The sequence below is a fragment of the Triticum urartu genome, chromosome 7, assembly GCF_003073215.2.
Source record: "Triticum urartu cultivar G1812 chromosome 7, Tu2.1, whole genome shotgun sequence".
Classification (NCBI taxonomy): Eukaryota; Viridiplantae; Streptophyta; class Magnoliopsida; order Poales; family Poaceae; genus Triticum; species Triticum urartu.
Genome location: NC_053028.1, coordinates 410850625 through 410876594, shown reverse-complemented (window position 1 = coordinate 410876594; position 25970 = coordinate 410850625). Strand labels below are relative to the sequence as shown.

Below are 25970 nucleotides of genomic sequence, written 5' to 3'. Positions count from 1 at the left end.
TTCAACACACGTACGGTTGGGAAGACGTCTCCTCCTTCTTGATCCAGCAAGGGGGAGGAGAGGTTGATGGAGATCCAGCAGCACGATGGCGTGGTGGTGGAAGCAGCGGTGATCTCGGCAGGGCTTCGCCAAGCTCCAATGAGAGAGAGAGAGAGGTGTTACGAGGGGAGAGGGAGGCGCCAAGGGCTTGGGGTGCGGCTGCCATCCCCCCCCCCCCCCCTATATATAGGGCCCCTAGGGGGGGCGCCGGCCCTAGGGGATCCAATCTCCAAGGGGGCGGCGGCTAAAGGGGGGGGACTTGCCCCCCAAGTCAGGTGGGTCGCCCCCACCCCTAGGGTTTCCAACCCTAGGCGCAGTGGGAGGCCCATGGGGGGTGCACCAGCCCACCAGGGGCTGGTTCCCCTCCCACTTCATCCCATGGGGCCCTCCAGGATAGGTGGCCCCACCCGGTGGACCCGGTACAATACTGATTACCCCCGAAACTTTACCGATGGCCGAAACTGGACTTCCTATATATAAATCTTCACCTCCGGACCATTCCAGAACTCCTCATGACGTCCGGGATCTCATCCGGGACTCCGAACAACTTTCGGGTTACCGCATACTAATATCTCTACAACCCTAGCATCACCGAACCTTAAGTGTGTAGACCCTACGGGTTCGGGAGACACGCAGACCTGACCGAGATGACTCTGCGGTCAATAACCAACAGCGGGATCTGGATACCCATGTTGGCTCCCACATGCTCCTCGATGATTTCATCGGATGAACCACGATGTCGAGGATTTAATCAATCCCGTATTCAATTCCCTTTGTCAATCGCTACGTTACTTGCCCGAGATTCGATCATCGGTATCCCAATACCTCGTTCAATCTCGTTACCGGCAAGTCACTTTACTCGTACCGTAATGCATGATCCTGTGACCAAACACTTGGTCACATTGAGCTCATTATGATGATGCATTACCGAGTGGGCCCAGTGATACCTCTTTGTCATACGGAGTGACAAATCCCAGTCTCGATCTGTGTCAACCCAACAGATGCTTTCGGGGATACCTGTAGTATACCTTTATAGTCACCCAGTTACGTTGTGATGTTTGGTACACCCAAAGCACTCCTACGGCATCCGGGAGTTACACGATCTCATGGTCTAAGGAAATGATACTTGACATTGGAAAAGCTCTAGCAAACGAACTACACGATCTTGTGCTATGCTTAGGATTGGGTCTTGTCCATCACATCATTCTCCTAATGATGTGATCCCGTTATCAATGACATCCAATGTCTATAGTCAGGAAACCATGACTATCTATTGATCAACGAGCTAGTTAACTAGAGGCTCACTAGGGACATGTTATGGTCTATGTATTCACACATGTATTATGATTTCCGGATAACACAATTATAGCATGAATAATAGACAATTATCATGAACAAGGAAATATAATAATAATCATTTTATTATTGCCTCTAGGGCATATTTCCAACAGTCTCCCACTTGCACTAGAGTCAATAATCTAGTTACATTGTGATGAATCGAACACCCATAGAGTTCTGGTGTTGATTATGTTTTGCTCGCGGAAGAGGTTTAGTCAATGAATTTGCGACATTCAGATCCGTATGTACTTTGCAAATATCTATGTCTCCATCTTAAACATTTTCACGAATGGAGTTGAAGCGACGCTTGATGTGCCTGGTCTTCTTGTGAAACCTGGGCTCCTTGGCAAGGGCAATAGCTCCAGTGTTGTCACAGAAGAGAGTGATCGGCCCCGACGCATTGGGTATGACTCCTAGGTCGGTGATGAACTCCTTCATCCAGATTGCTTCATGCGCTGCCTCCGAGGCTGCCATGTACTCCGCTTCACATGTAGATCCCGCCACGACGCTTTGCTTGCAACTGCACCAGCTTACTGCCCCACCATTCAAAATATGCACGTATCCGGTTTGTGACTTAGAGTCATCCAGATCTGTGTCGAAGCTAGCGTCGACGTAACCCTTTACGACGAGCTCCTCATCACCTCCATATACGAGAAACATATCCTTAGTCCTTTTCAGGTACTTCAGGATGTTCTTGAACGCTGTCTAGTGTTCCATGCCGGGATTACTTTGGTACCTACCTACCAAACTCATGGCAAGGTTTACATCAGGTCTGGTACACAGCATGGCATACATGATAGACCCTATGGCTGAGGCATAGGGGATGACACTCATCTTTTCTCTATCTTCTGCCGTGGTCGGGCATTGAGCTGAGCTCAATTTCACACCTTGCAACACAGGCAAGAATCCCTTCTTGGACTGATCCATATTGAACTTCTTCAATGTCTTATCAAGGTATGTGCTTTGTGAAACACCTATGAGGCGTCTCGATCTATCTCTATAGATCTTGATGCAATGTAAGCAGCTTCTCCAAGGTCCTTCATTGAAAAACACTTATTCAAGTAGGCCTTAATACTGTCCAAAAGTTCTATATCATTCCCCATCAAAAGTATGTCATCCACATATAATATGAGAAATGCTACAGAGCTCCCACTCACTTTCTTGTAAATGCAGGCTTCTCCATAAGTCTGCATAAACCCAAACGCTTTGATCATTTCATCAAAGCGAATGTTCCAACTCCGAGATGCTTGCACCAGCCCATAGATGGAGCGCTGGAGCTTGCATACCTTGTTAGCATTCTTAGGATCGACAAAACCTTTTGGCTGCATCATATACAATTCTTCCTTAAGAAAGCCGTTAAGGAATGCCGTTTTGATGTCCATTTGCCATATCTCATAATCATAGTATGCGGCAATTGCTAACATGATTCGGACGGACTTCAGCTTTTCTACAGGTGAGAAGGTCTCATCGTAGTCAACCCCTTGAACTTGTCGATAACCCTTAGCGACAAGTCGAGCCTTATAGATGGTAACATTACCATCCGCGCCCGTCTTCTTCTTAAAGATCCATTTATTCTCTATCGCTCGCCGATCATCGGGCAAGTCTGTCAAAGTCCATACTTCGTTTTCATACATGGATCCTATCTCGGATTGCATGGCTTCAAGCCATTTGTTGGAATCTGGGCCCGCCATTGCTTCTTCATAGTTCGAAGGTTCACCGTTGTCTAACAACATGATTTCCAAGACAGGGTTGTCGTACCATCCTGGTGTGGAACATGTCCTTGTGGACCTTCGAAGTTCAGTAGCAACTTGATCCGAAGTACCTTGATCATCATCATTAACTTCCTCTCTAGTCGGTGTAGGCACCACAGGAACATCTTCCTGAGCTGCGCTACTTTCCGGTTCAAGAGGCAGTACTTCATCGAGTTCTACTTTCCTCCCACTTACTTCTCTCGAGAGAAACTCTTTCTCCAGAAAGGACCCGTTCTTGGCAACAAAGATCTTGCCTTCGGATCTGAGGTATAAGGTATACCCAATGGTTTCCTTAGGGTATCCTATGAAGACGCATTTTTCCGACTTGGGTTCGAGCTTTTCAGGTTGAAGTTTCTTGACATAAGCATCGCATCCCCAAACTTTTAGAAACGATAGCTTAGGTTTCTTCCCAAACCATAATTCATACGGTGTCGTCTCAACGGATTTAGACGGTGCCCTATTTAAAGTGAATGTAGTTGTCTCTAGAGCGTATCCCCAAAATGATAGCGGTAAATCAGTGAGTGACATCATAGATCGCACCATATCCAATAGAGTGCGATTACGATGTTCGGACACACCATTATGCTGAGGCATTCCAGGCAGCGTGAGTTGTGAAATGATTCCACATTTCCTTAAGTGTGTACCAAATTCGTGACTTAAATATTCTCCCCCACGATCTGATCGTAAGAATTTTATCTTTCGGTCACGTTGATTCTCTACCTCATTTTGAAATTCCTTGAACTTTTCAAAGGTCTCAGACTTGTGTTTCATCAAATAGACATACCCATATCTACTTAAGTCATCAGTGAGAGTGAGAACATAACGATAGCCACCACGAGCCTCAACGCTCATTGGACCGCACACATCAGTATGTATAATTTCCAATAAGTTGGTTGCTCGCTCCATTGTTCTGGAGAACGGAGTCTTGGTCATTTTACCCATGAGGCATGGTTCGCATGTGTCAAATGATTCGAAATCAAGAGACTCCAAAAGTCCATCTGTATGGAGCTTCTTCATGCGTTTGACACTGATGTGACCAAGGCGGCAGTGCCACAGATATGTGGGACTATCATTATCAATCTTACATCTTTTGGTATTCACACTATGAATATGTGTAACATCACGTTCGAGATTCATTAAGAATAAACCATTGACCAGCGGGGCATGACCATAAAACATATCTCTCATATAAATAGAACAAGCATTATTCTCGGACTTAAATGAGTAGCCATCTCGTATTAAACGAGATCCAGATACAATGTTCATGCTCAAAGCTGGCACTAAATAACAATTATTGAGGTTTAAAACTAATCCCGTAGGTAAATGTAGAGGTAGCGTGCCGACGGCGATCACATCGACCTTGGAACCATTCCCAACGCACATCGTCACCTCGTCCTTCGCCAGTCTCCGCTTATTCCGCAGCTCCTGTTTTGAGTTACAAATATGAGCAACCACACCGGTATGAAATACCCAGGAGCTACTACGAGTACTGGTAAGGTACACATCAATTACATGTATATCACATATACCTTTAGTGTTGCCGGCCTTCTTGTCCGCTAAGTATTTGGGGCAATTCCGCTTCCAGTGTCCCTTTCCCTTGCAATAAAAGCATTCAGTCTCAGGTTTGGGTCCATTCTTTGGCTTCTTCCTGGCAACTGATTTACTGGGCGCGGCAACTCCCTTGCTGTCCTTCTTGAAGTTCTTCTTACCCTTGCCTTTCTTGAAACTAGTGGTTTTATTGACCATCAACACTTGATGTTCCTTTTTGATTTCCACCTCTGCTGATTTCAGCATTGAAAATACTTCAGGAATAGTTTTCACCATCCCCTACATATTGTAGTTCATCACAAAGCTCTTGTAGCTAGGTGGGAGCGACTGAAGGATTCTGTCAATGACCGCCTCGTCCGGGAGGTTAATGTCCAGCTGGGACAAGCGGTTGTGCAACCCAGACATTTTGAGTATGTGCTCACTGACAGAACTATTTTCCTCCATCTTACAACTGTAGAACTTGTCGGAGACTTCATATCTCTCGACCCGGGCATGAGCTTGGAAAACCATTTTCAGCTCTTCGAACATCTCATATGCTCTGTGTTGCTCAAAACGCTTTTGGAGCCCCGGTTCTAAGCTGTAAAGCATGCCGCACTGAACGAGGGAGTAATCATCAGCACGTGACTGCCAAGCGTTCATAACATCTTGGTTCTCTGGGATGGGTGCTTGACCTAGCAGTGCTTCTAGGACATATGCTTTCTTGGCAGCTATGAGGATGATTCTCAGGTTCCGGACCCAGTCCGTATAGTTGCTGCCATCATCTTTCAGCTTGGTTTTCTCTAGGAACGCGTTGAAGTTGAGGTTGACATGAGCGTTGGCCATTTGATCTACAAGACATTTTGCAAAGATTTATAGACTAAGTTCATGATAATTAAGTTCATCTAATCAAATTATTTAATGAACTCCCACTCAGATTAGACATCCCTCTAGTCATCTAAGTGATACATGATCCGACTCAACTAGACCGTGTCCGATCATCACGTGAGACGGACTAGTCATCATCGGTGAACATCTCCATGTTGATCGTATCTTCCATACGACTCATGTTCGACCTTTCGGTCTCTTGTGTTCCGAGGCCATGTCTGTACATGCTAGGCTCGTCAAGTCAACCTAAGTGTTTTGCATGTGTAAATCTGGCTTACACCCGTTGTATGTGAACATTAGAATCTATCACACCCGATCATCACGTGGTGCTTCGAGACAACGAACTTTCGCAACGGCGCACGGTTAGGGGGAACACTTTCTTGAAATTATTGTGAGGGATCATCTTATTTACTACCGTCGTTCTAAGCAAATAAGAAGCAAAAACATGATAAACGTCACATGCAATCAAATAGTGACATGATATGGCCAATATCATTTGCTCCTTTTGATCTCCATCTTTGGGGCGCCATGATCATCATCGTCACCGGCATGACACCATGATCTCCATCATCGTGTCTTCATGAAGTTGTCTCATCATCTATTACTTCTACTACTATGGCTAACGGTTTAGCAATAAAGTAAAGTAATTACATGACGTTTATGTTGACACGCAGGTCATAAATAAATTAAGACAACTCCTATGGCTCCTGCCGGTTGTCATACTCATCGACATGCAAGTCGTGATTCCTATTACAAGAACATGATCAATCTCATACATCACATATATCATTCATCACATCCTTTTGGCCATATCACATCACATGGCACATGCTACAAAAACAAGTTAGACGTCCTCTAATTGTTGTTGCAAGTTTTTACGTGGCTGCTATAGGTTTCTAGCAAGAACGTTTCTTACCTACGCCAAAATCACAACGTGATATGCCAATTTCTATTTACCCTTCATAAGGACCCTTTTCATCGAATCCGATCCGACTAAAGTGGGAGAGACAGACACCTGCTAGCCACCTTATGCAACTAGTGCATGTCAGTCGGTGGAACCAGTCTCACGTAAGCGTACGTGTAAGGTCAGTCCGGGCCGCTTCATCCCATGATGCCGCCGAATCAAGATAAGACTAGTAACGGCAAGTAAATTGACAAAATCAACGCCCACAACAACTTGTGTTCTACTCGTGCATAGAAACTACGCATAGACCTTACTCTGATACCACTGTTGGGGAACGTAGCAGAATTTTAAAATTTTCTATGCATCACCAAGATCAATCTATGGAGTCATCTAGAAACGAGGGAAAGGGGGGTGCATCTACATACCCTTGTAGATCACGAGCGGAAGCGTTCAAGAGAACGGGGTTGATGGAGTCGTACTCGTCGTGATCCAAATCACCTATGACCAAGTGCCGAACGGATGACACCTCCGCGTTCAACACACGTACGGTTAGGAAGACGTCTCCTTCTTCTTGATCCAGCAAGGGGAAGGAGAGGTTGATGGAGATCCAGCAGCACGACGACGTGGTGGTGGAAGCAGTGGTGATCTCGGCAGGGGTTCGCCAAGCTCCAACGAGAAAGAGAGAGAGAGAGAGAGAGAGAGAGAGAGAGAGAGAGAAAGAGAGAGAGGTGTTACGAGGGGAGAGGGAGGCGCCAAGGGCTTGGGGTGCGGCTGCCCTCCCTCCCCCCACTATATATAGGGACCCTAGGGGGCGCCGGCCCTAGGGGATCCAATCTCCAAGGGGGCGGCGGCTAAAGGGGGGGACTTGCCCCCCAAGTCAGGTGGGGCGCCCCCACCCCTAGGGTTTCCAACCCTAGGCGCAGTGGGAGGCCCATGGGGGGCGCACCAGCCCACCAGGGGCTGGTTCCCCTCCCACTTCATCCCATGGGGCCCTCCAGGATAGGTGGCCCCATCCGGTGGACCCCTGGGAACCTTCCGGTGGTCCCGGTACAATACCGATTACCCCCGAAACTTTTCCGATGGCCGAAACTGGACTTCCTATATATAAATCTTCACCTCCGGACCATTCCAGAACTCCTCGTGACGTCCGGGATCTCATCCAGGACTCCGAACAACTTTCGGGTTACCGCATACTAATATCTCTACAACCCTAGCGTCACCGAACCTTAAGTGTGTAGACCCTACGGGTTCGGGAGACACGCAGACCTGACCGAGATGACTCTGCGGTCAATAACCAACAGCGGGATCTGGATACCCATGTTGGCTCCCACATGCTCCTCGATGATTTCATCGGATGAACCACGATGTCGAGGATTCAATCAATCCCGTATTCAATTCCCTTTGTCAATCGCTACGTTACTTGCCCGAGATTCGATCATCGGTATCCCAATACCTCGTTCAATCTCGTTACCGGCAAGTCACTTTACTCATACCGTAATGCATGATCCTGTGACCAAACACTTGGTCACATTGAGCTCATTATGATGATGCATTACCGAGTGGGCCCAGTGATACCTCTTTGTCATACGGAGTGACAAATCCCAGTCTCGATCTGTGTCAACCCAACAGATGCTTTCGGGGATACCTGTAGTATACCTTTATAGTCACCCAGTTACGTTGTGATGTTTGGTACACCCAAAGCACTCCTACGGCATCCGGGAGTTACACGATCTCATGGTCTAAGGAAATGATACTTGACATTGGAAAAGCTCTAGCAAACGAACTACACGATCTTGTGCTATGCTTAGGATTGGGTCTTGTCCATCACATCATTCTCCTAATGATGTGATCCCGTTATCAATGACATCCAATGTCCATAGTCAGGAAACCATGACTATCTATTGATCAACGAGCTAGTTAACTAGAGGCTCACTAGGGACATGTTATGGTCTATGTATTCACACATGTATTATGATTTCCGGATAACACAATTATAGCATGAATAATAGACAATCATCATGAACAAGGAAATATAATAATAATCATTTTATTATTGCCTCTAGGGCATATTTCCAACATGTTTGTCTATTAGCAAAATCGGTCCCACCGAGTTTGTGTAATCGGTCTCACCGAGATTACGTTATGCCATAACCCTAACGAAATCGGTCTCACCGAGTTGACATGTCGGTCCCACCGAAAATCCTAACGGTCACATTATGAACTAAATCGGTCTGACCGAGTTTCACGATTCGGTCCCACCGAGTTTGGTAAATTGTGTCTAACGGTTAGATTTTGTGTGGAGGCTATATATACCCCTCCACCCACTCTTCATTCGTGAAGAGAGCCATCAGAACATGCCTACACTTCTAACATACATTTTCTGAGAGAGAACCGCCTACACTTGTGTTGAGGTCAAGATATTCCATTCCAACCACATAAATCTTGATCTCTAGCCTTCGCCAAGTTGCTTTCCACTCAAATCATCTTTCCACCAAATCCTATCCTATGAGAGAGAGAGAGAGAGAGAGAGAGTTGAGTGTTGGGGAGACTATCATTTGAAGCACAAGAGCAAGGAGTTCATCATCAACACACCATTTGTTACCTCTTGGAGAGTGGTGTCTCCTAGATTGGTTAGGTGTCACTTGGGAGCCTCCATCAAGATTGTGGAGTTGAACCAAGGAGTTTGTAAGGGCAAGGAGATCGCCTACTTAGTGAAGATCTACCCTAGTGAGGCAAGTCCTTCATGGGCGACGGCCATGGTGGGATAGACAAGGTTGCTTCTTCGTGGACCCTTCGTGGGTGGAGCCCTCCGTGGACTCGCGCAACCGTTACCCTTAGTGGGTTGAAGTCTCCATCAATGTGGATGTACGATAGCACCACATATCGGAACCACGCCAAAAATCTTCGTGTCTACATTGCGTTTGCTCCCTCAAAATCCCATCCCTTTACATTCTTGCAACTTGCATGCTTTACTTTCCGCTGCTCATATACTCTTGTCATGCTTGCTTCATATGTATTATAAATGTGTGAACTTGTGCTAAAACTCTACTTCAACCTAAAGAAATTGAAAACTGCAACTTTTATTGCTAATAGTCTATTCACCCCCCCCCCCCTCTAGACACTTCTTCTCGATCCTTTCAGTGGGGGAGAGGAAAACGAGAGGCAAATGGCAAATAATGTAGTGCGAAGGATAAGAGTTGTGATGGGTACTTGGTATGTCTTGACTTGGCGTAGATCTCCCCGACAACGGCGCCAGAAATCCTTCTTGCTACCTTTTGAGCATGCGTTGGTTTTCCCTTGAAGAGGAAAGGGTGATGTAGCAAAGCAGCGTAAGTATTTCCCTCAGTTTTTGAGAAACAAGGTATCAATCCAGTAGGAGACCACGCGCGAGTCACCTCATACCTACACAAACAAATAAGAACCTCGCAACCAACGCGATAAAGGGGTTGTCAATCCCTTCACGGCCACTTGCAAGAGTGAGATCTGATAAAGATAATAATAATAAGATATATATTTTTGGTATTTTTATGATATAGATTGAAATTAAAGTTTGCAAAATAAACGGTGCCAGAAATAGCTAGTTGACGGGAGATTAATATGATGGAAGATAGACCCGGTGGCCATAGGTTTCACTAGTGGCTTCTCTCAAGATAACATAAGTATTACGGTGGGTGAACAAATTATTGTCAAGCAATTGATAGAATTGAGCATAGTTATGAGAATATCTAGGTATGATCATGTATATAGGCATCACGTTCGTGACAAGTAGACCGACTCCTGCCTGCATCTACTACTATTACTCCACACATCGACTGCTATTCAGCATGCATCTAGAGTATTAAGTTCATAAGAACGGAGTAAAACTTTAAGCAAGATGACATGATGTAGAGGGATAAACTCATGCAATATGATATAAACCCCATCTTTTTATCCTCGATGGCAACAATACAATACGTGGCGTTTCCCCTACTGTCACTAGGATCGAGCACCGCAAGATTGAACCCAAAGCTAAGCAATTCTCTCATTGCAAGAAAGATCAATCTAGTAGGCCAAATCAAACTGAAAATTCGAAGAGACTTGCAAAGATAACCAATCATACATAAAAGAATTCAGAGAAGATTCAAATATTGTTCATAGATAATCTTGATCATAAACCCACAATTCATCGAATCTCGACAAACACACCGCAAACGAAGATTACATCGAATAGATCTCTAAGAGAATCGAGGAGAACTTTGTATTGAGATCCAAAGAGAGAGAGAAGAAGCCATCTAGCTAATAACTATGGACCCCAAGGTCCGAGGTAAACTACTCACACATCATCGGCAATGCTATGGTGTTGATGTAGAAGCCCTCCGTGATCAATGCCCCCTCCGCCGGAGCACCGGAAGAGGCCCCAAGATGGATCTCACGGGTACAGAAGGTTGCCGCGGTGGAATTAGGTTTTCGTGGTGCTCCTCGATGTTTTTAGGGTACGTAGATATATATAGGAGGAAGAAGTAGGTCGGTGGAGCCATGAGGGGCCACGAGGGTGGAGGGCGCGCCCAGGGGGTAGGCGCGCCCCCTGCCTCGTGGCTTCCTTGTTGGTTGCTTGACGTCCACTCCAAGTCCTCTGGATCACGTTTGTTCCAAAAATCACGCTCCCGAAGGTTTCATTCCGTTTGGACTCCGTTTGATATTCTTTTTCTGCGAAACACTGAAATAGGCAAAACAAAACAACAATTTGGGTTGGGCCTCCGGTTAATAGGTTAGTCCCAAAAATAATATAAAAATGTATAAATAAGCCCATTAAACATCCAAAACAGAATATATAATAGCATGGAGCAATCAAAAATTATAGATACGTTGGAGACGTATCAGTGGCGTGGCCGGCGGACGAGTCCGGCGCGGATGGACGCGTTCGGCTGCGCGGGGAGGAGTTTGTCTAGGGTTTCACCTACGATTTTTGGAGGGGGGGTGCATATATATAGGTAGAAGGAGTTAGGAGTGTCCAAATAAGGTGCGGTTTTCGCCCACACGATCGTGATCCGACGACGGAGAACATGGAGGTAGTTTAGATGGGTTATTAGGATGTTTTGGAGGGGTGTTGGGCTGCAACACACAAGGGGCTTTTGTGGTTACCCGGTTAACCGTTGGGGCATCAAACGACCTTCAAATGAAACGAAATTTGACAGGCGGTCTACCGGTGGTGTACCAAGGCCACTTGACAAATCTAGATCCATTCCAAGAATGTTTTCATCCCGCTCACGAAAGAGACAAAAGGGGTGTGCCGGATGCGTGTGGGAGTGTCGGATTGCGAAACGGACAACGGGGAAAAAGCTCGGATGCATGAGACGAACACGAATGCAAATGCGATGCACATGATGACATGATATGAAATGCATGACATGAACAAAATGCAAAACGAAGACAAAATCCAACCACGAAGGGAATCTCATAACTTAAAGCCGAAAATGGCAAGAGTCGGAGTTACAAATATGGCAAGTTACATCCCGGGTGTTACACGCATGTAGGTGGAGCGACAGTGAGCGTCGCTGACCGTCCCAGCCCCAACCATGGACGTGAAAGGCCTCGTTGTTGACGATGTGCTTGCAACCTCACCATTACAATCTTGTTGTAGCTCTTGCTTGTGTACAAGTGTCAGTTGTTGCCACCCGGTGTTGTCGCAGGCCCGCTTCTATCGGCTGAAGCAAAAAAAAAACCCGCCAGTTCCAGCTTCATTGGCCACGGCTCCAGCATCCCATCACTGATTGCAGCTCTTCTTACCCGGTCGTCGCAGCAAATCACATTGCCGGTTGTAGCGTTTTTATCTTATCTTGCCCTAGCAAGACGCTAGTCGCAACAAATCGTGCTACCAGTTGAAGCTTTTCTGCCGTCGGTTACAACTATTTACGATGCCGGGCCCCCCCCCCCCCCCCCCCGCGGATTTTGGAAACATTTGTTTAGAAAGTGGTGTCACGGTCGTAGGGATCAAATGGATGGTCCCCTTCCCCCGTTTGCCCGGCGTCTATCATCGTGAGATGTGTAAAGAGCTGCGTGAGCGATGCCGGATTTAAATCATTACCCTTTTTGTATTGCCTCCACACCAGCCATATCATCATCCTCATATGCAAGAACATTTGGTTGATTGTTGAGTAAATTTCACCAAAGATAAAGAACACCATTTTTTGTTGAGTTAAATACATTGGAGGTGCCTTAACTTGTTCTAGACGGTCAGTTTAATGTTTAAAGTTGCAAAATACGTGAAACTGGTGCTCGAACTTGCCAGGCCGTGCAAATACGGTGCCTCCATTTGCATCGGGACATACATTCAGCCCGCGTGGCGTACAAACGTGGCAATGGCCCGCCTATCAGTGTCTAAGAGGCGCCGGGTGGCCCGCACGTGGGAATTTTTTACAAAACCCTCCCTCATATTTATTTAATCAATAAAAAGCCATCAAAAACATTGTATGATATCGAGAAATAACATGAAAAAAAAACTCAATTGAGAGGTATTAAACCTGGCACATCATGTTCAACAATGGCACGATCTGGCCAGCCGGCCACAGTATGCTTCGAATTCAACTATTAGCTACAAAGCTGTGTAAATACTAAATACAATCCACGAATCACTCTACAAATTTCTTTATTTTTATTTTTTTCCCAAGTTCCTGTTTAGTTTCATAACGCATAAATTTTCCCATATGAAAAATACAATTATCAATATGCAAATATTTTATATTTTAATATTTTAATATTTTTCCATTATCATTATTGTGTACTTTGAAGAGGCTGAACTTAATTTATGTGGATAATTTCTTACATTTCTGTAAACTGTGTTTATAGAAATGTAAGGATAATTTACACAATAATTGTTTAAATCACGTTGAACTCTTTTAAAAATACATGTTGTAAACTTTTTTAACGCACGCCAAACATTTTTCAAAAATGCATTATAATTTTTAGTACATGTGAAACATTTTCCAACAACATGTTGAACACTTTTCAAATGCACTAACATTTCCTTTAAGTTTATGGCAGTTTTATTTTGTTCTTACCTTTTTTTCCAAATGGTGAAAATAAGTGAAAAATAAAAATAAAGAACTTGAAAATTAAGTGTGTAGACCCATACGAGCGCCATATATATACATCAACTGAGCAAGCTTGAGAGGTACATGGCAACCAAAGAGGAATTTTGGAGCACGGTGGCCATTGAGCATGTTTTTTTCTTGAAATTTTTAAAACTGGCTAAAACTTTCATACAAATTTTAAAAATTTCACAATAAAAATGGAGGCATCATATTTACACAGTCCGACAAGTTCGAGCACCTATTTTATGTATTTTGTAACTTTAGGCACTAAACTGACTGCGCAGGACAAGTTTTCCAACATATTTAACTTTTTTTTCTTCTAAAAAAACATATTTAACTTTTTTTTCAACAAAAGGGAAGGGAAGAGAGCAGAGAGGGTGTGTACAGCTCCCACGCTCCCACGCTCCCACTCTCCTTGTCGCGTTCCCCATGCCTGTCCAGGTGCCACACAGATGATCGGGCGCCGACTTCGTCTCGGTGTTGGTGCCCGCTACCTCACCACGGCAGCCGTCCGGCGTGGGGACCTCGCCGGCGCCGCGGAGGCCTTCGCGTCCGCGCCCCGCAAGACCACGGCCGACTACAACCGCCTCCTCGCGGGCTACGCGAGGTCGCCCGGCGCCCGCCTCGCGGACGCGCGCCACCTGTTCGGCCGAATCCCGCACCCTGACGTCGTCTCCTACAACACGCTCCTCTCCTGCCACTTCGCCGGCGGAGACGTCCGCGGCGCCCGGGAGCTCTTCTCCGCGATGCCGGACAGGGACGTCGCGTCCTGGAACACCATGGTGTCCGGGCTGTCCAGGAACGGGGCCGTGGGGGAGGCCAGGGCCTTGTTCCTGGCCATGCCCGCGAGGAACTCCGTCTCCTGGAACGCCATGGTTTCCGGGTTTGCCTCCGCTGGAGACATGGGCATGGCCGAGGAGTGCTTTAGGGACGCGCCCGACAAGGAGGACGCCGTTCTTTGGACAGCCATGGTGTCAGGGTACATGGATGCTGGCGATGTGGACAAGGCAACGGAGTTGTTCCAGGAAATGCCGGTGAGGAACTTGGTCTCATGGAACGCCATGGTTGCGGGCTATGTCAAAAATTCACGCGCGGATGATGCTTTGATGGTGTTCAAGACGATAGTCAGGGATGCTGATGTTCGGCCAAACGAGTCGACATTAAGTAGCGTGCTCCTTGGATGCAGCAACCTGTCTGCGCTGGGATTTGGGAGGCAGGTACATCAGTGGTGCATCAAGCTGCCGCTGAGTCGGAGAATAACTGTTGGTACGTCGCTCGTGAGCATGTACTGCAAGTGCGGCGACTTGGAGGGCGCGTGCAAGCTGTTCAGTGAGATGCGTACAAGGGATGTGGTTGCATGGAATGCTATGATTTCAGGCTATGCACAGCATGGCCACGGGCAGGAAGCTATCAACTTGTTTGAAAAGATGAAGGCTCAAGGTGTTAAGCCTAACTGGATTACTTTTGTGGCAGTATTGACTGCTTGTATCCACACTGGATTTTGCGATTTTGGAATACAGTGTTTTGAGACAATGCAGGAAATCTACGGAGTCGAGCCCCGGGCTGATCATTACTCTTGCATGGTGGATCTTCTGTGCCGAGCTGGTTTGCTTGAAAGAGCTGTGTGCTTGATTCGCTCTATGCCTTTTGAGCCACATCCTTCTGCCTACGGCACTCTATTGGCTGCTTGTAGAGTTTATAAGAACTTGGAGTTTGCTGAGTTTGCTGCTGGAAAGCTGATCCAACAGAACCCACACAACGCAGGCGCCTATGTACAGTTGGCAAATATTTATGCTGCAGCAAATCAGTGGGCCGAGGTCTCCAGAGTAAGGAGGTGGATGAAGGATAATGCAGTTGTCAAAACACCTGGGTATAGCTGGGTTGAGATAAAGGGTGTGGTTCATGAGTTCAGATCAAATGACAGATTACATCCTCAGCTTCATTTGATTCATGAAAGATTGGACTGGTTGGAAGAGCGGATGAAGGCAATGGGTTATGCTCCAGATCTTGATTTTGTACTGCATGATGTAGACGAAAGTCTTAAGGTGCAGATGCTAATGAGGCACAGTGAGAAGCTCGCTATTGCTTTTGGCCTCATTAGTACTGCACCTGGGTTAACCTTGAGGATATTCAAGAATCTCAGGGTCTGTGGAGATTGCCATAATGCTGCGAAGCTCATCTCCAAGATCGAGGATCGAGAAATCATCCTGAGGGATACAACACGTTTCCATCACTTTAAAGGTGGGCATTGTTCATGTGGGGATTACTGGTGAAGAAAGACAGTAACAAGGTAAATTTAATAGGGATGCAACAGTAGTTGATCCTTAACAAGAGCAAGACATGTGATGCATTGGATCTGTGAAGTAGTCAACATCCTAACATGTGAGAATTTACCATAGTGGTTTCTTAGTGTTGTTGCTTGGACAACATGTTGTGCCCTGTGAGGTTAGGCAAAACTTTAGAACCTATTGCGGCACTTGACACAGAAATTGTTGATTGATGTGGCATGAGTGCAAAATCAAGAAGCAAGGTGTATGGAAGGACTGATGAAGCGCATTTGATTTATAATTCACATCTAGGTATCAGGTAGTTGGAGATGTGTATGCTCCAAGTCCCAGCACTATTCGTACTGCACCGGTAGTTGATTCATGAGTTCAGATCAACTGACAGTTTGCACTTGTCAGCCTTGTTTGATTCATGAAAGATTGGACCAGTTAGAGGAGCACACGACGGCAATGGTTTATGTTGTAGATCTTGATTTTGCGCTGCATGATGTAGATGGATGAGAGTCTTAAAATGCAGATGCTGGCACTGGCGAATCCAGGAAGAAAATGAAGGGTGAGCTCAAAGTTAACACCGGGTAAACTTAACACTTTTTTGAAGTAAAGTGTAAATAAGCTCAAACTTCCCAATATTGCTACTGGAAACATGTACTCCCTCCATCCGGAATTACTTGTCGCATAAATGGACCATTTGAGGGAGTAGTATTTACTGATTTTTTTTAAAATATTAAATTTTGAACCAAAACTTGGATCATTTAAGCCAAATAGCCATTATATCCCAATCCTTCTGTCCAAAGAAGCTCAAAATTTTCCAGATTAGTGTAGTGATCTAAACACTCATATATTTCTTTACAGCGGGAGTAGTATTTATTGGATTGTTTTTCAGTTTTTTTCTAAAAATCAAAATTTGAACCAAAACTTTGGCATTGCCAATATAGACAACCAATAGAGATCGAACTGGTGAACGCGCTAAGAAACTGGTGGGTTTTTTTTAGGGCTCACAAAAACCTTATTAAATTGTAGAACTAATATTCATATAAATGCCATCAGGTGCTGAACCAGGCCATGACGGCCAGGTAGTAACGAAATAGAAGAACGAGCTAAACATGAGCTTCTCTATTATTATTCCTACTTCCATGTATGAAGTTGATTGCCACCAAAGCCGCACAGGGGGAGGGGGGAGCAGGAGGGGGAGGGCTGCAGCCCTTGTTGCGTTTGGGATGTGCTGTTGACTAGTAGTAAAATGAAATTTTCCCATTTTCTTGTTTGTATATCCTTATTCTATTTTTTTAATTAAATTTCTACTTTGTAGCTGTCGCACAAGTTGTTATTTATTTGGGCAGGCTTGAGCCCATCCAAGCCCGACCCTCAGATTCAGGTTAACCTTGAGGATTTTTAAGAATACAAGGGTTTGTGAAGATTTCCATGCCGGGTCCAGTTATAGCACCGTCATGGGCTCAGGTTGCAAGAGTGCATCGCCACGATGCCAAGTTTTCTCACCATGATGTGCGTCGCCAACCTCGCCGAATCATCCTTCTACCATCAGGAACAACTGAAGCCAAGGCACGAACCACCAGCGGATCCGACGACCTCAAAGCACACCACTTACATCTGCGGCCACCACGAGGCCCACCGCCACCAGATCGGAGGCGGACACCCCCAAGGCATGTTCAGACTCCAGAGACGAAGTCAAGCTAAAGGTATTCCACCTCTATTTCATGCTCCCCGCGGTCTTTACCCTCCTACTCCTTCATGCACCTTCTCTCAGAGCACTCCACCTCACAAACTATTTTTAGAGTTTGTCTTGAGGTGGTCTGTTTGTGAGGTGATCTCTGTTCCTCCATGTATCTCTTGTACTTTTCTCTTCTTTACCTTTGTTCATTTTGTACATTGGGTATACGGATTTATGGGATGGGAGACTAAATACCTGCATCTGTTTCAGTTGTTAATTGTTAAGTGCCCAATGATTGCTGGTTCAGATAAGAAGCATTGGGAGGATAAGCATTATACATACTGCAGGTTCGCTTCAGGCCTGAAACAATGAACTAAATACCATTTTGAATTTGCATAACAATCTTGCTGCATGTGACAGGCTTGGGGCGGGCTATGCAAATATCCTGGTCATGTTTTTCTCCTCGCATGAGCTTTTATGCCACCGCTATTCCGGTCTGCTCGGTGAAAGCATGGTGTCGTTAGTTTTCAGCTAAATTACACAATGAAATGGAATCAGATGTTGATAGATGTCTTGTACCGATGCAACAGTTATACTGCTATATGTTCTACCTACAGAAGTCAAATTTGACAGAGTTAATCCTTAGAAACCCCATCTTATTATCATGGGCACATATTAATTGAACGATGGTGTTCAAACAATAAAAAAACTAATAACTATTTCTTGCCCAGGTGGTATACACAATGTCCAGATATTTTGCCTTGCCATCACATTGTACATTTCCGTACACTTTTGTACATAATCAAGCTAAAGTCATATGGAACAAAGTGGAGTGAGTGTGCCAAGGAGTGGCCAAGCTGAACAGAGGGTGTAGCAGGATGCAACAAGCACTCTAGGTGCTCTTCCAGCTGAGATGCTGCCGCTCATTTGGAAGCTTTGGCAGAAAAGGAACATTTCGGGCAATGAGGAGCTGCAAAATGGGAGATGGATGATTGGGTTGCTTCGCATGAACACGGAAGACGAGATCCATCAGATCCTGGGGCTATGGGAGTAGCTTCAGTATGCAAGACTCTGAGGACACCTTCTCCTGGAAGCTGACAAGCAATGGAGTTTACTCTGACAAGGCTGCTTACGACGCCCAGTTCATTGGCTGAATTAAGCAATCGGAACTGAGCTGGGCGTGGAGGAAAAGAGTGGAAGGAAAGATCAAGTTTTTCATTTGGCTTCTGCTCCAAAACATAAACTGTACCACGGATAGGCTCCTGCTTCGCTGCTCCTTCTCTAAGCAGACTTGACAATTATTCTCTGGAACAAACCCTGAGTGACGCTGGGCACTCCTTTCTTTCTCTGTTTTCTTCTTCCTTTCTTTTATTTTCTTTGCTCCGCTCCCTCCCAGAGCGTCTGTAAGCTGCTTGCAGCTAGTGTGCAGTTTTCCCCCATATGAAATGCAATGGCAGAGCTCCTGCTGACTTCGGTAAAAAAAAGTTGATGTGTCGTGCTAGCTCAAGTAAAAGTTTTCATGCGATTCTTCTACCGGCGTGTTTTTGTCGTGCCAAGGTTAGTTGAAAAACACTAAAGTTTGCAACTCTTTTCTTTTTACCTGGTTTTATTTCTAACGAAAATAGAACTGCAGTACTGCCATGAGTTTCTCGAAAAATACTGTACTACTCACTGTGGCCCTGTTTCAATCGGATGCAACATTTTCATATGATGAAAGTATGAAACAACTTTTGTGCAGTGGTCGAGCAATCGAAAAGAGATGATCTGGTCCAACACCGAAGCATTGCAAATTTAGAGTTATTTTTTGGATATAGGATTCTCATTGCATTTTTACTGGATTTTCATTGGGAGTGTCTAGAGCTCAATCAATTGAGAAAATAACTATTTCTCAATCGTCTCCAGCGGAATACAATAGAAAAACAACAACCAAAAACTAAAGAAAAATAATAATGAATCTCCACATATATAGTCCGCTGGTTATAGCATTGATTGAGCTATAGCTATTTCTCAATTGGAAATAACAAAGATATTTTAATCCATAGGACCTTCATATGGTCCTTCTCGTCAATATCACGTGGAATATATTCCATCCATTAAAAAAGCATCAACAACCAAACTGGCCAAATCTGACCCCATGTATGTCACCGGCGCGACTAGACACACTTGCAGATGGTGCCAAGCGGCTCCTTATTTGTCCTCTCGGACAACCACACTTTCAATATGCCAAACCCTCATGCAAATGCATGCACGTCCATCATATAACATAAATTCATCAATAATTCAACAATTCGAGGATACAAATAAACAGCAATTTAACAATTCATTACTTGCCAAAATAAAGTTATACCAATTCATACATAGATATGGGGTACATCAATGAATCAAACGCCTTCATTATTGCGCTCGTTGATCATTTTCTTCATGCCGATCAACCATTTTCTTCATGTCCCGCGACATAATCCCCAACTCCATTTGTCTCGCAAGCCTCAACCTCCCTCTCTCGAGGTCAATTCCTTGCAATGTCGCCTTCTTTTTTAGCTTCCATTTTACATATTTCTCTTGCTTCTTCCTAGACTGATCCCTAGATTGATCAAATGGTATGTGCAACAAATGAATCAGCCAATGCAAATGGCATATGGGGCAAAAAAATGTGTCGGGTCTTCGGGCATATGGTTGAACAACATGTGGGCATGCCCGGTGCCGGCCTTGCCCGGTGTTTTCCACTGCCTTTGGAGTTGTGACGAGTCGTACACCGTCTCCTCGGCGGTGGCATCTTCCGGAAAGCTATGGATGCCCGACCACTGGAGGACGGAACAGAGTTGGGTTTGTTGACGAGTTCTTTGCCGCAGCCACGGCGAACGGATTGGTCGCGGTTGCCATACGAAACGCGCCCAAGCCCATCTCCTCGGCGGAGATCTCCATACCGGCCCTCTCTGCAGCTACCTTCCCCATCGCTTCACACTCGCATTGCTTCCTACAGCGCTGCCTCCGGGCAACGTTCTCCGCCTTGCAACTAATGACCACTCTCGGGAGCCCAGGGATTGCATTGAGGCATCAATCATGCCAACGGAGACGAACAAGGTACCCGACGACGACATCTATGACGGCGAATGAAGGTGGCGACACTTCGGGGATAAGGGTGGAGGAGGGCGGCAGTGTGGACACGGAAAATGGAGGACATGTGAGGAAGGAATGTGGTCAATTTGATGGGCCTGGTCAATTTAGAGTTGATTTGGGATGGGTCTGGCTTGTCGAGTCCGACGTGGCGGACACGTCCGGACATCCCCATATTAGCCACATACGGGCTAGGTATGGGGGGTCCGATCAGCCTGTCCGTTCTTTTTCTTTTGGGGAGGCGGGGGGGGGGGGGGGGGGGGGGGGGGGGGAGGTGGGGAGGCTCCTTTTGTAGATGCTCTAATTATCTCAAGTCTAAATGCCACCTTAAAAACATGCCAGTACTAGTTGACAAGACATACTTATGATAACTCCACCACGAAATGTAGAAATAGTAATAAAAATGATTATACAATGGGGGTTATCCCAGCCTTGTCTTTAGTAACTAGATATTTCTAAATATGTGATGAAAGATATTGTTGCCAGGAGATCATATTTTAATTAAGAGAAGGCAACTATTTTCTTCTGGGTTCTTTCTCCTTTGTCTCAGCAATTATCCCATGTGACATTCCTACGATAACATCATTTTCCACGTCCTAGAAAATCAGAAAACTTGGGCTATGAATACCGTGATAATTAAGGACAACCCATATATTTTCACTAGATGAAGCACGCCTGCGGAGTTGTTAGGACAGATGGGTGCACATAATTATTTGTCACACAAAAGAGAACTTTGTGGAACAACTTCACTGAGTACCAACAGTTTGTGGCTCAAATTATTTCACCCTCAAGATCAAAGGTGGACATTTGTTACCGAAAGCCACTAGCTACAGGCGTCGCCGTGGTCATCAACTCTTTAGAAGAAACGGTCCTCAACTCCTCACCATCACCAATTTCAGTTTGTGGCTCAAATTATGCATTTTACCCTCAAGATCAAAGGTGGGCATTTGTATTGAAAGCCACTAGCAGCACGAGCCCATCAACTCTGTAGAAGAAACGGTCCTCAACTCCTCATCATCACTAATGTCTGGCTGATTCTTTCATCACAGATCCATAAAGTCCTAAACTTAAGAGCTAGAGTTTGCAGGTAAACTCCTAATAAACCATCCATTGCTTAGACTAGCCATAGTGGGGGTAACTTCAGCAGTAACTTCAAGTCCATCTCAGCAAATTTGTCTACGTGGCAGCGAGTTAATAAGGAGAGAGATAGATGCAGTAACATAGCTAGTTACCGTAACATAGCGCTTCTTACGACACTTTTTTAATGCGAACCGATCCGCTGCGGGCGTCCCCATCGCGAAGTAAAAGAAGAAAAACGCCGCTCCCCATTCTCCACGGCTACACCTCCATCCCCTCCCTCCCTGTCGCCTCGATCTCCCTCGCCCCGCTCTCCGTCTCGTCGGCCGGTGGTGGCTCTGGCCGGCAGGGCAAAGCCACCTGAATCATGGCCAAGTCTGGTGCCCGTAAGGAGGCGGCACCAGCCCGGTCATCGGCGACCTCGCCGCCGACGCAGCACGTCCCCGGCGCCCCGGCAGGCTTGTGCGGCAGCCGCTCTTCTACCCCGGCGCTCCGACTAGCTCGTCCACCAGTCCGTCGACACCGCCGCACCTGTACCCCCCTCTCATGGAATCCTCTACTGCAAACCCTACATGGTATAAATTTCTGCTTTTAATTCCATCTTCAGCAATTGCAGTTTTTTTAGATCGAATTTGCAGCATTAGGTAATTTCTATTTTGTGTTCAGCGTCTAGAATACCTGACTCAGCGTGTGTTGTTGTTCAGCAGTAGGTAATTTTTGTACTGGCAAGTCTTTACTAACATCTAAGTCTGAATTTGTACATCTAAGTCTGAATTTGTAAGTCTGATTCAGCGTGTGTAGGTGTAGCCTGAATTACCTAAACAGTGAGCTTCACTTGACATCTTTTTGTTTTTGCTTGCTTCATTGAACAAGTGATATATCACATCTTTTTGTTGGAAAGAAGCTACCGATAAGAAGTGACAAAAGTGTTTGCTGATAGAGAGATGAGGTGTTGTACAAAATTTCATTGCTACTGTACTATGCTCATGACTTCTGATATTTGTAACAGGAGGCCAATGTACACCCCTGCACCTGAAGGCTTGCTAAGTTTTGGACAATTCCCTCCAATGCATCCTTATAATTTTCGACCTCCGCCAATGCACCACCCTGAACAAGGACACAAAAATATGGAGAATTTGCATTTTGTTGGGGCTTCCCCACACGATTCCTTTTCAACACCACCGCCACCACCGCACCCTAAAGTTGCATCTCGGTCTGCTCCCGCCAAAGTGGATTCTACTTCCTCCAAAAGGAAGAAGCGGAAGGTCACCAATGTAGATGACGATGAATTGGGAGAAAGGACCGCATATCGTCTGCCCTATTTACCCGAGGAACATGAAAGACTGGTAAGTATAATCATTGCTCAAATCCATATTACGTGCATGTAATTTCTTGTTGCTTGTTGGGCTCAACTAAATTAAATGGGCGCAATGTAGGCTGGCGCTTGGCTGGAGTGTTCACTCGATCCCATCAATGCGAACAGAAAGAAGAATGAGCGGTTCTGGGATGACATTGCTGCTCTATACAACAATGCCACGCAAAGTAACCGAAAGAGAGATCGGGATCAGTTGAAGATGGAGTGGCAAAGGACCAAGAAAAGGCTTGCCGCTTTCCATGGTGAGTGGATTGACGTAATTGGAGTGTATCGTAGTGGTTGCAGCCAACATGACCTGGAAAAAATGGCTTTGGAGAAGTATGAACAAAACTATCACCAGCCTTTCCAACATTTAACTATGTGGGCAAAACTCAAGGATGATGGTAAATGGCTAGCCTCTTACAGAAACATGACGGAAAAAGTAGGGAACAGAACATCTGTGGAGACCAATCTCACACCAAATATGATTAACTTGGAGGCCGAGGAGCGCCCATCAGCTGGCCGTGATAAGGCTAAGGTTGAACGTGCTGGTAAAGGCAAGTCAGGAGGGCTCTCACAAGAGCTTGGAGAAAGATTGGAAAAATTCATCGAGGTTAACAATCAATCAATGGAGGACCGCCAAAAGGTGATAGACAGCCAGGTGATTCTATCAAATCAACAGCTTGAGACTGCGAAGATCAACAACAAAACAAAATTGTTGGATGTTTACTCCAAAATGCTTTTAGCGGACACATCTAAGATGGATGACGCTGAAAAGGCTCGACTTGCTAAGGCTTTGAGTAAAATGGAGCCCATGTTATTTCCTGAAGGAGATTCAGGTATTTTTATAGTTTGTCTCTTAATCGGTTAATTTTTGTTGTGAACCTGAATCATACCATTCGGATCAGCTACTGACTATTATTATTTGTCTACTGTGTGGCAAGTTGATTGAAGGGAAAGAAGCAATGCACTATGAAGCATATCAGAGGATAGGTTGTTCAGCTACATTCAGTCAGTTAATGGTGTGAACTAGGTGGATCCTTAATTGTGTGAACTTGATAATTGTCCTGCTGCATTTTGTCTCGGTCAGTTTATTGTGTGAACCTGATGGATTGTTCAACACTTTTGTTGTCCCGGTCAGTTTATTGTGTGAACCTGATGGATTATTATTGTGTGAACTTGATGGATTGTTATTGTGAACATATTGGATTTTTAATTGTGCACCTGATGGACCGATCAGCCACATATAGATCACAAAGTTAAAGTACTACTATAGATCCCACAAAACAGTAAATGGCAACCTCCATGTTACTACCCACTATGGAGTCAGTAACAAAGAGTAGTAACATATGCATGTTACTACTCTATGTTACTCCCCACTATGGCTAGTCTTAGCGTTACGAGATAATAAACAACTAAATCTAAATGCACTAGTAGTTGGGAGCTGGTAGATCTAGCAGGACATGGGACGACGGCAATCGATCACCTCAGTAGTTCTCCTCTTCGTCGGAGGAGTAGTCGCCTGTGAGGAGCTTCCGGCCGACCTCGAAGGAGACGAAGGCGTCGATGCAGGCGTACTGGATCTGCTCTTGGGAGAGGCGGCAGGCGTCCCACGGCCCCATCGTGACCCTACGCGGCTTTTGGAGGTTGGCCCCCATGACGACGCCCGCGACGTCCTTGAGCCCGGCCTGGCGGAGCCACGGCCTGCGCATCTCGTCGGCCGCGAGGTCGCGCAGGTCGACGGCGTTGGCGACCTCGAGGCCGTAGTCGTCGCTGAGGCGGCCGGCGTCGTCCTGCACGCCGACGCCGACGAATCGGAAGTCCGGGTTGGCGAGGAAGCGGTGGAGGGCCCGCGGGACGAAGTCGGCGTGGAGGAGCTGGAAGACGAGGCAGCGGCGGCCGACGCTGAGCTGCAGGAGCGCGACGGGATTCTGCGCGCGGCCGTAGCTGGGGCGCCACTCGACGTCCAGCCCCACGATGAGCTTGTGGTAGACCCAGCGGTAGACGTAGCGGATCTGGCGGAGCCAGGCCTTGACGGCGTCGCCGGAGGACGTGACGGTGGCGGTGATCGTGTCGTCCTCGAAGTCCACGGAGGTGACGAGCTTCTCGGCCGCCATTGCGGTTTGTGTTGCACGAGCGAGAGCGACAACGGTCAAGAAGGAGTTGGGAAGAGAGATCAGAGAAGAGCAGAAACACGCGAGGAGATGAAAAGAAGGCGAAAACCGAAGGAGACGAGCGGCGTCGAGAAGCGTGGCGGGGAACCAGGGCACTATTGTTGTTGCGGGATGGGAGAGGACAACTATTTGATACTCCGTACTGTATATTGCCAAACAAACGTATCGAGATATACTTTTCGGTCTTCCAAAAAAGAGATATATACTCCTACTTTTTTGAACACATATATTTTTTGCGTAGTAATACATGTCTTATTAATAAAATAAGGACGCCGATAAATGCCACACGTGTGGGCATTAGGCAGTCCGCCCACACATTTTATGTGGTGTATAAGAGAAACAACCCACACACCTACGTGTGGGCAAAACAACTAGCGCCCACACGCCTCTTTTTTTTTCCCGATCCCTCTCACACGCGTGCGTGTGGGCGAAGTTGATAACGCCCACACGCCCGTATGTCAGGTCTCGTACCTCCTGATCCCGCACGCCACGCGTGACGGTCACCGCGCGCCCGCAGTTGCCATGGTCCAGACCCTCGTCCATGTTCGTTTAACTGCAGTTGCCATGTCGCTGAATTACGGTTGCCATGGTTCTCAACTGCAGTTGTCATGTATGGTCTGATCTAATGTAGTTGTCATGATTTCATAACTTTAGAAGTTGCCACACACTAACACTAGCAGTTGAGAGAGTTGCCATGTGCTCACAAGCATGCTAGGGCAGTTGCCATGTAAAAAGGAAGAGTTGCCATCTGCTTATGTGTACGTTAGGGCAGTTGCCATGTAC

The 25970-nt window shown here is 46.0% G+C and overlaps 2 protein-coding genes across 2 annotated transcripts; one reads left to right on the top strand and one right to left on the bottom strand.

The window, feature by feature from the left end:
• The first annotated feature begins 13891 nt into the window (after positions 1 to 13891).
• LOC125521637 (pentatricopeptide repeat-containing protein At4g16835, mitochondrial) lies at positions 13892 to 18965 on the top strand. Its single transcript, XM_048686698.1, has 4 exons — positions 13892 to 15804; positions 17109 to 17496; positions 17739 to 17815; positions 17889 to 18965. Exon 1 carries the CDS (start codon positions 13967 to 13969, stop codon positions 15785 to 15787), a length of 1821 nt encoding a protein of 606 aa, XP_048542655.1. The 5' UTR covers positions 13892 to 13966; the 3' UTR covers positions 15788 to 15804; positions 17109 to 17496; positions 17739 to 17815; positions 17889 to 18965.
• Positions 18966 to 19727: 762 nt separating this feature from the next.
• On the bottom strand, positions 19728 to 25316 carry LOC125523900 (Werner Syndrome-like exonuclease). The gene is made up of 2 exons (XM_048688962.1): positions 24500 to 25316; positions 19728 to 20049 (listed from the first exon to the last, which is right to left on the bottom strand). The coding sequence occupies exon 1, from the start codon at positions 25128 to 25130 to the stop codon at positions 24501 to 24503; it is 630 nt and encodes a 209-aa protein (XP_048544919.1). The 5' UTR covers positions 25131 to 25316; the 3' UTR covers positions 19728 to 20049; position 24500.
• Positions 25317 to 25970: the final 654 nt, after the last annotated feature.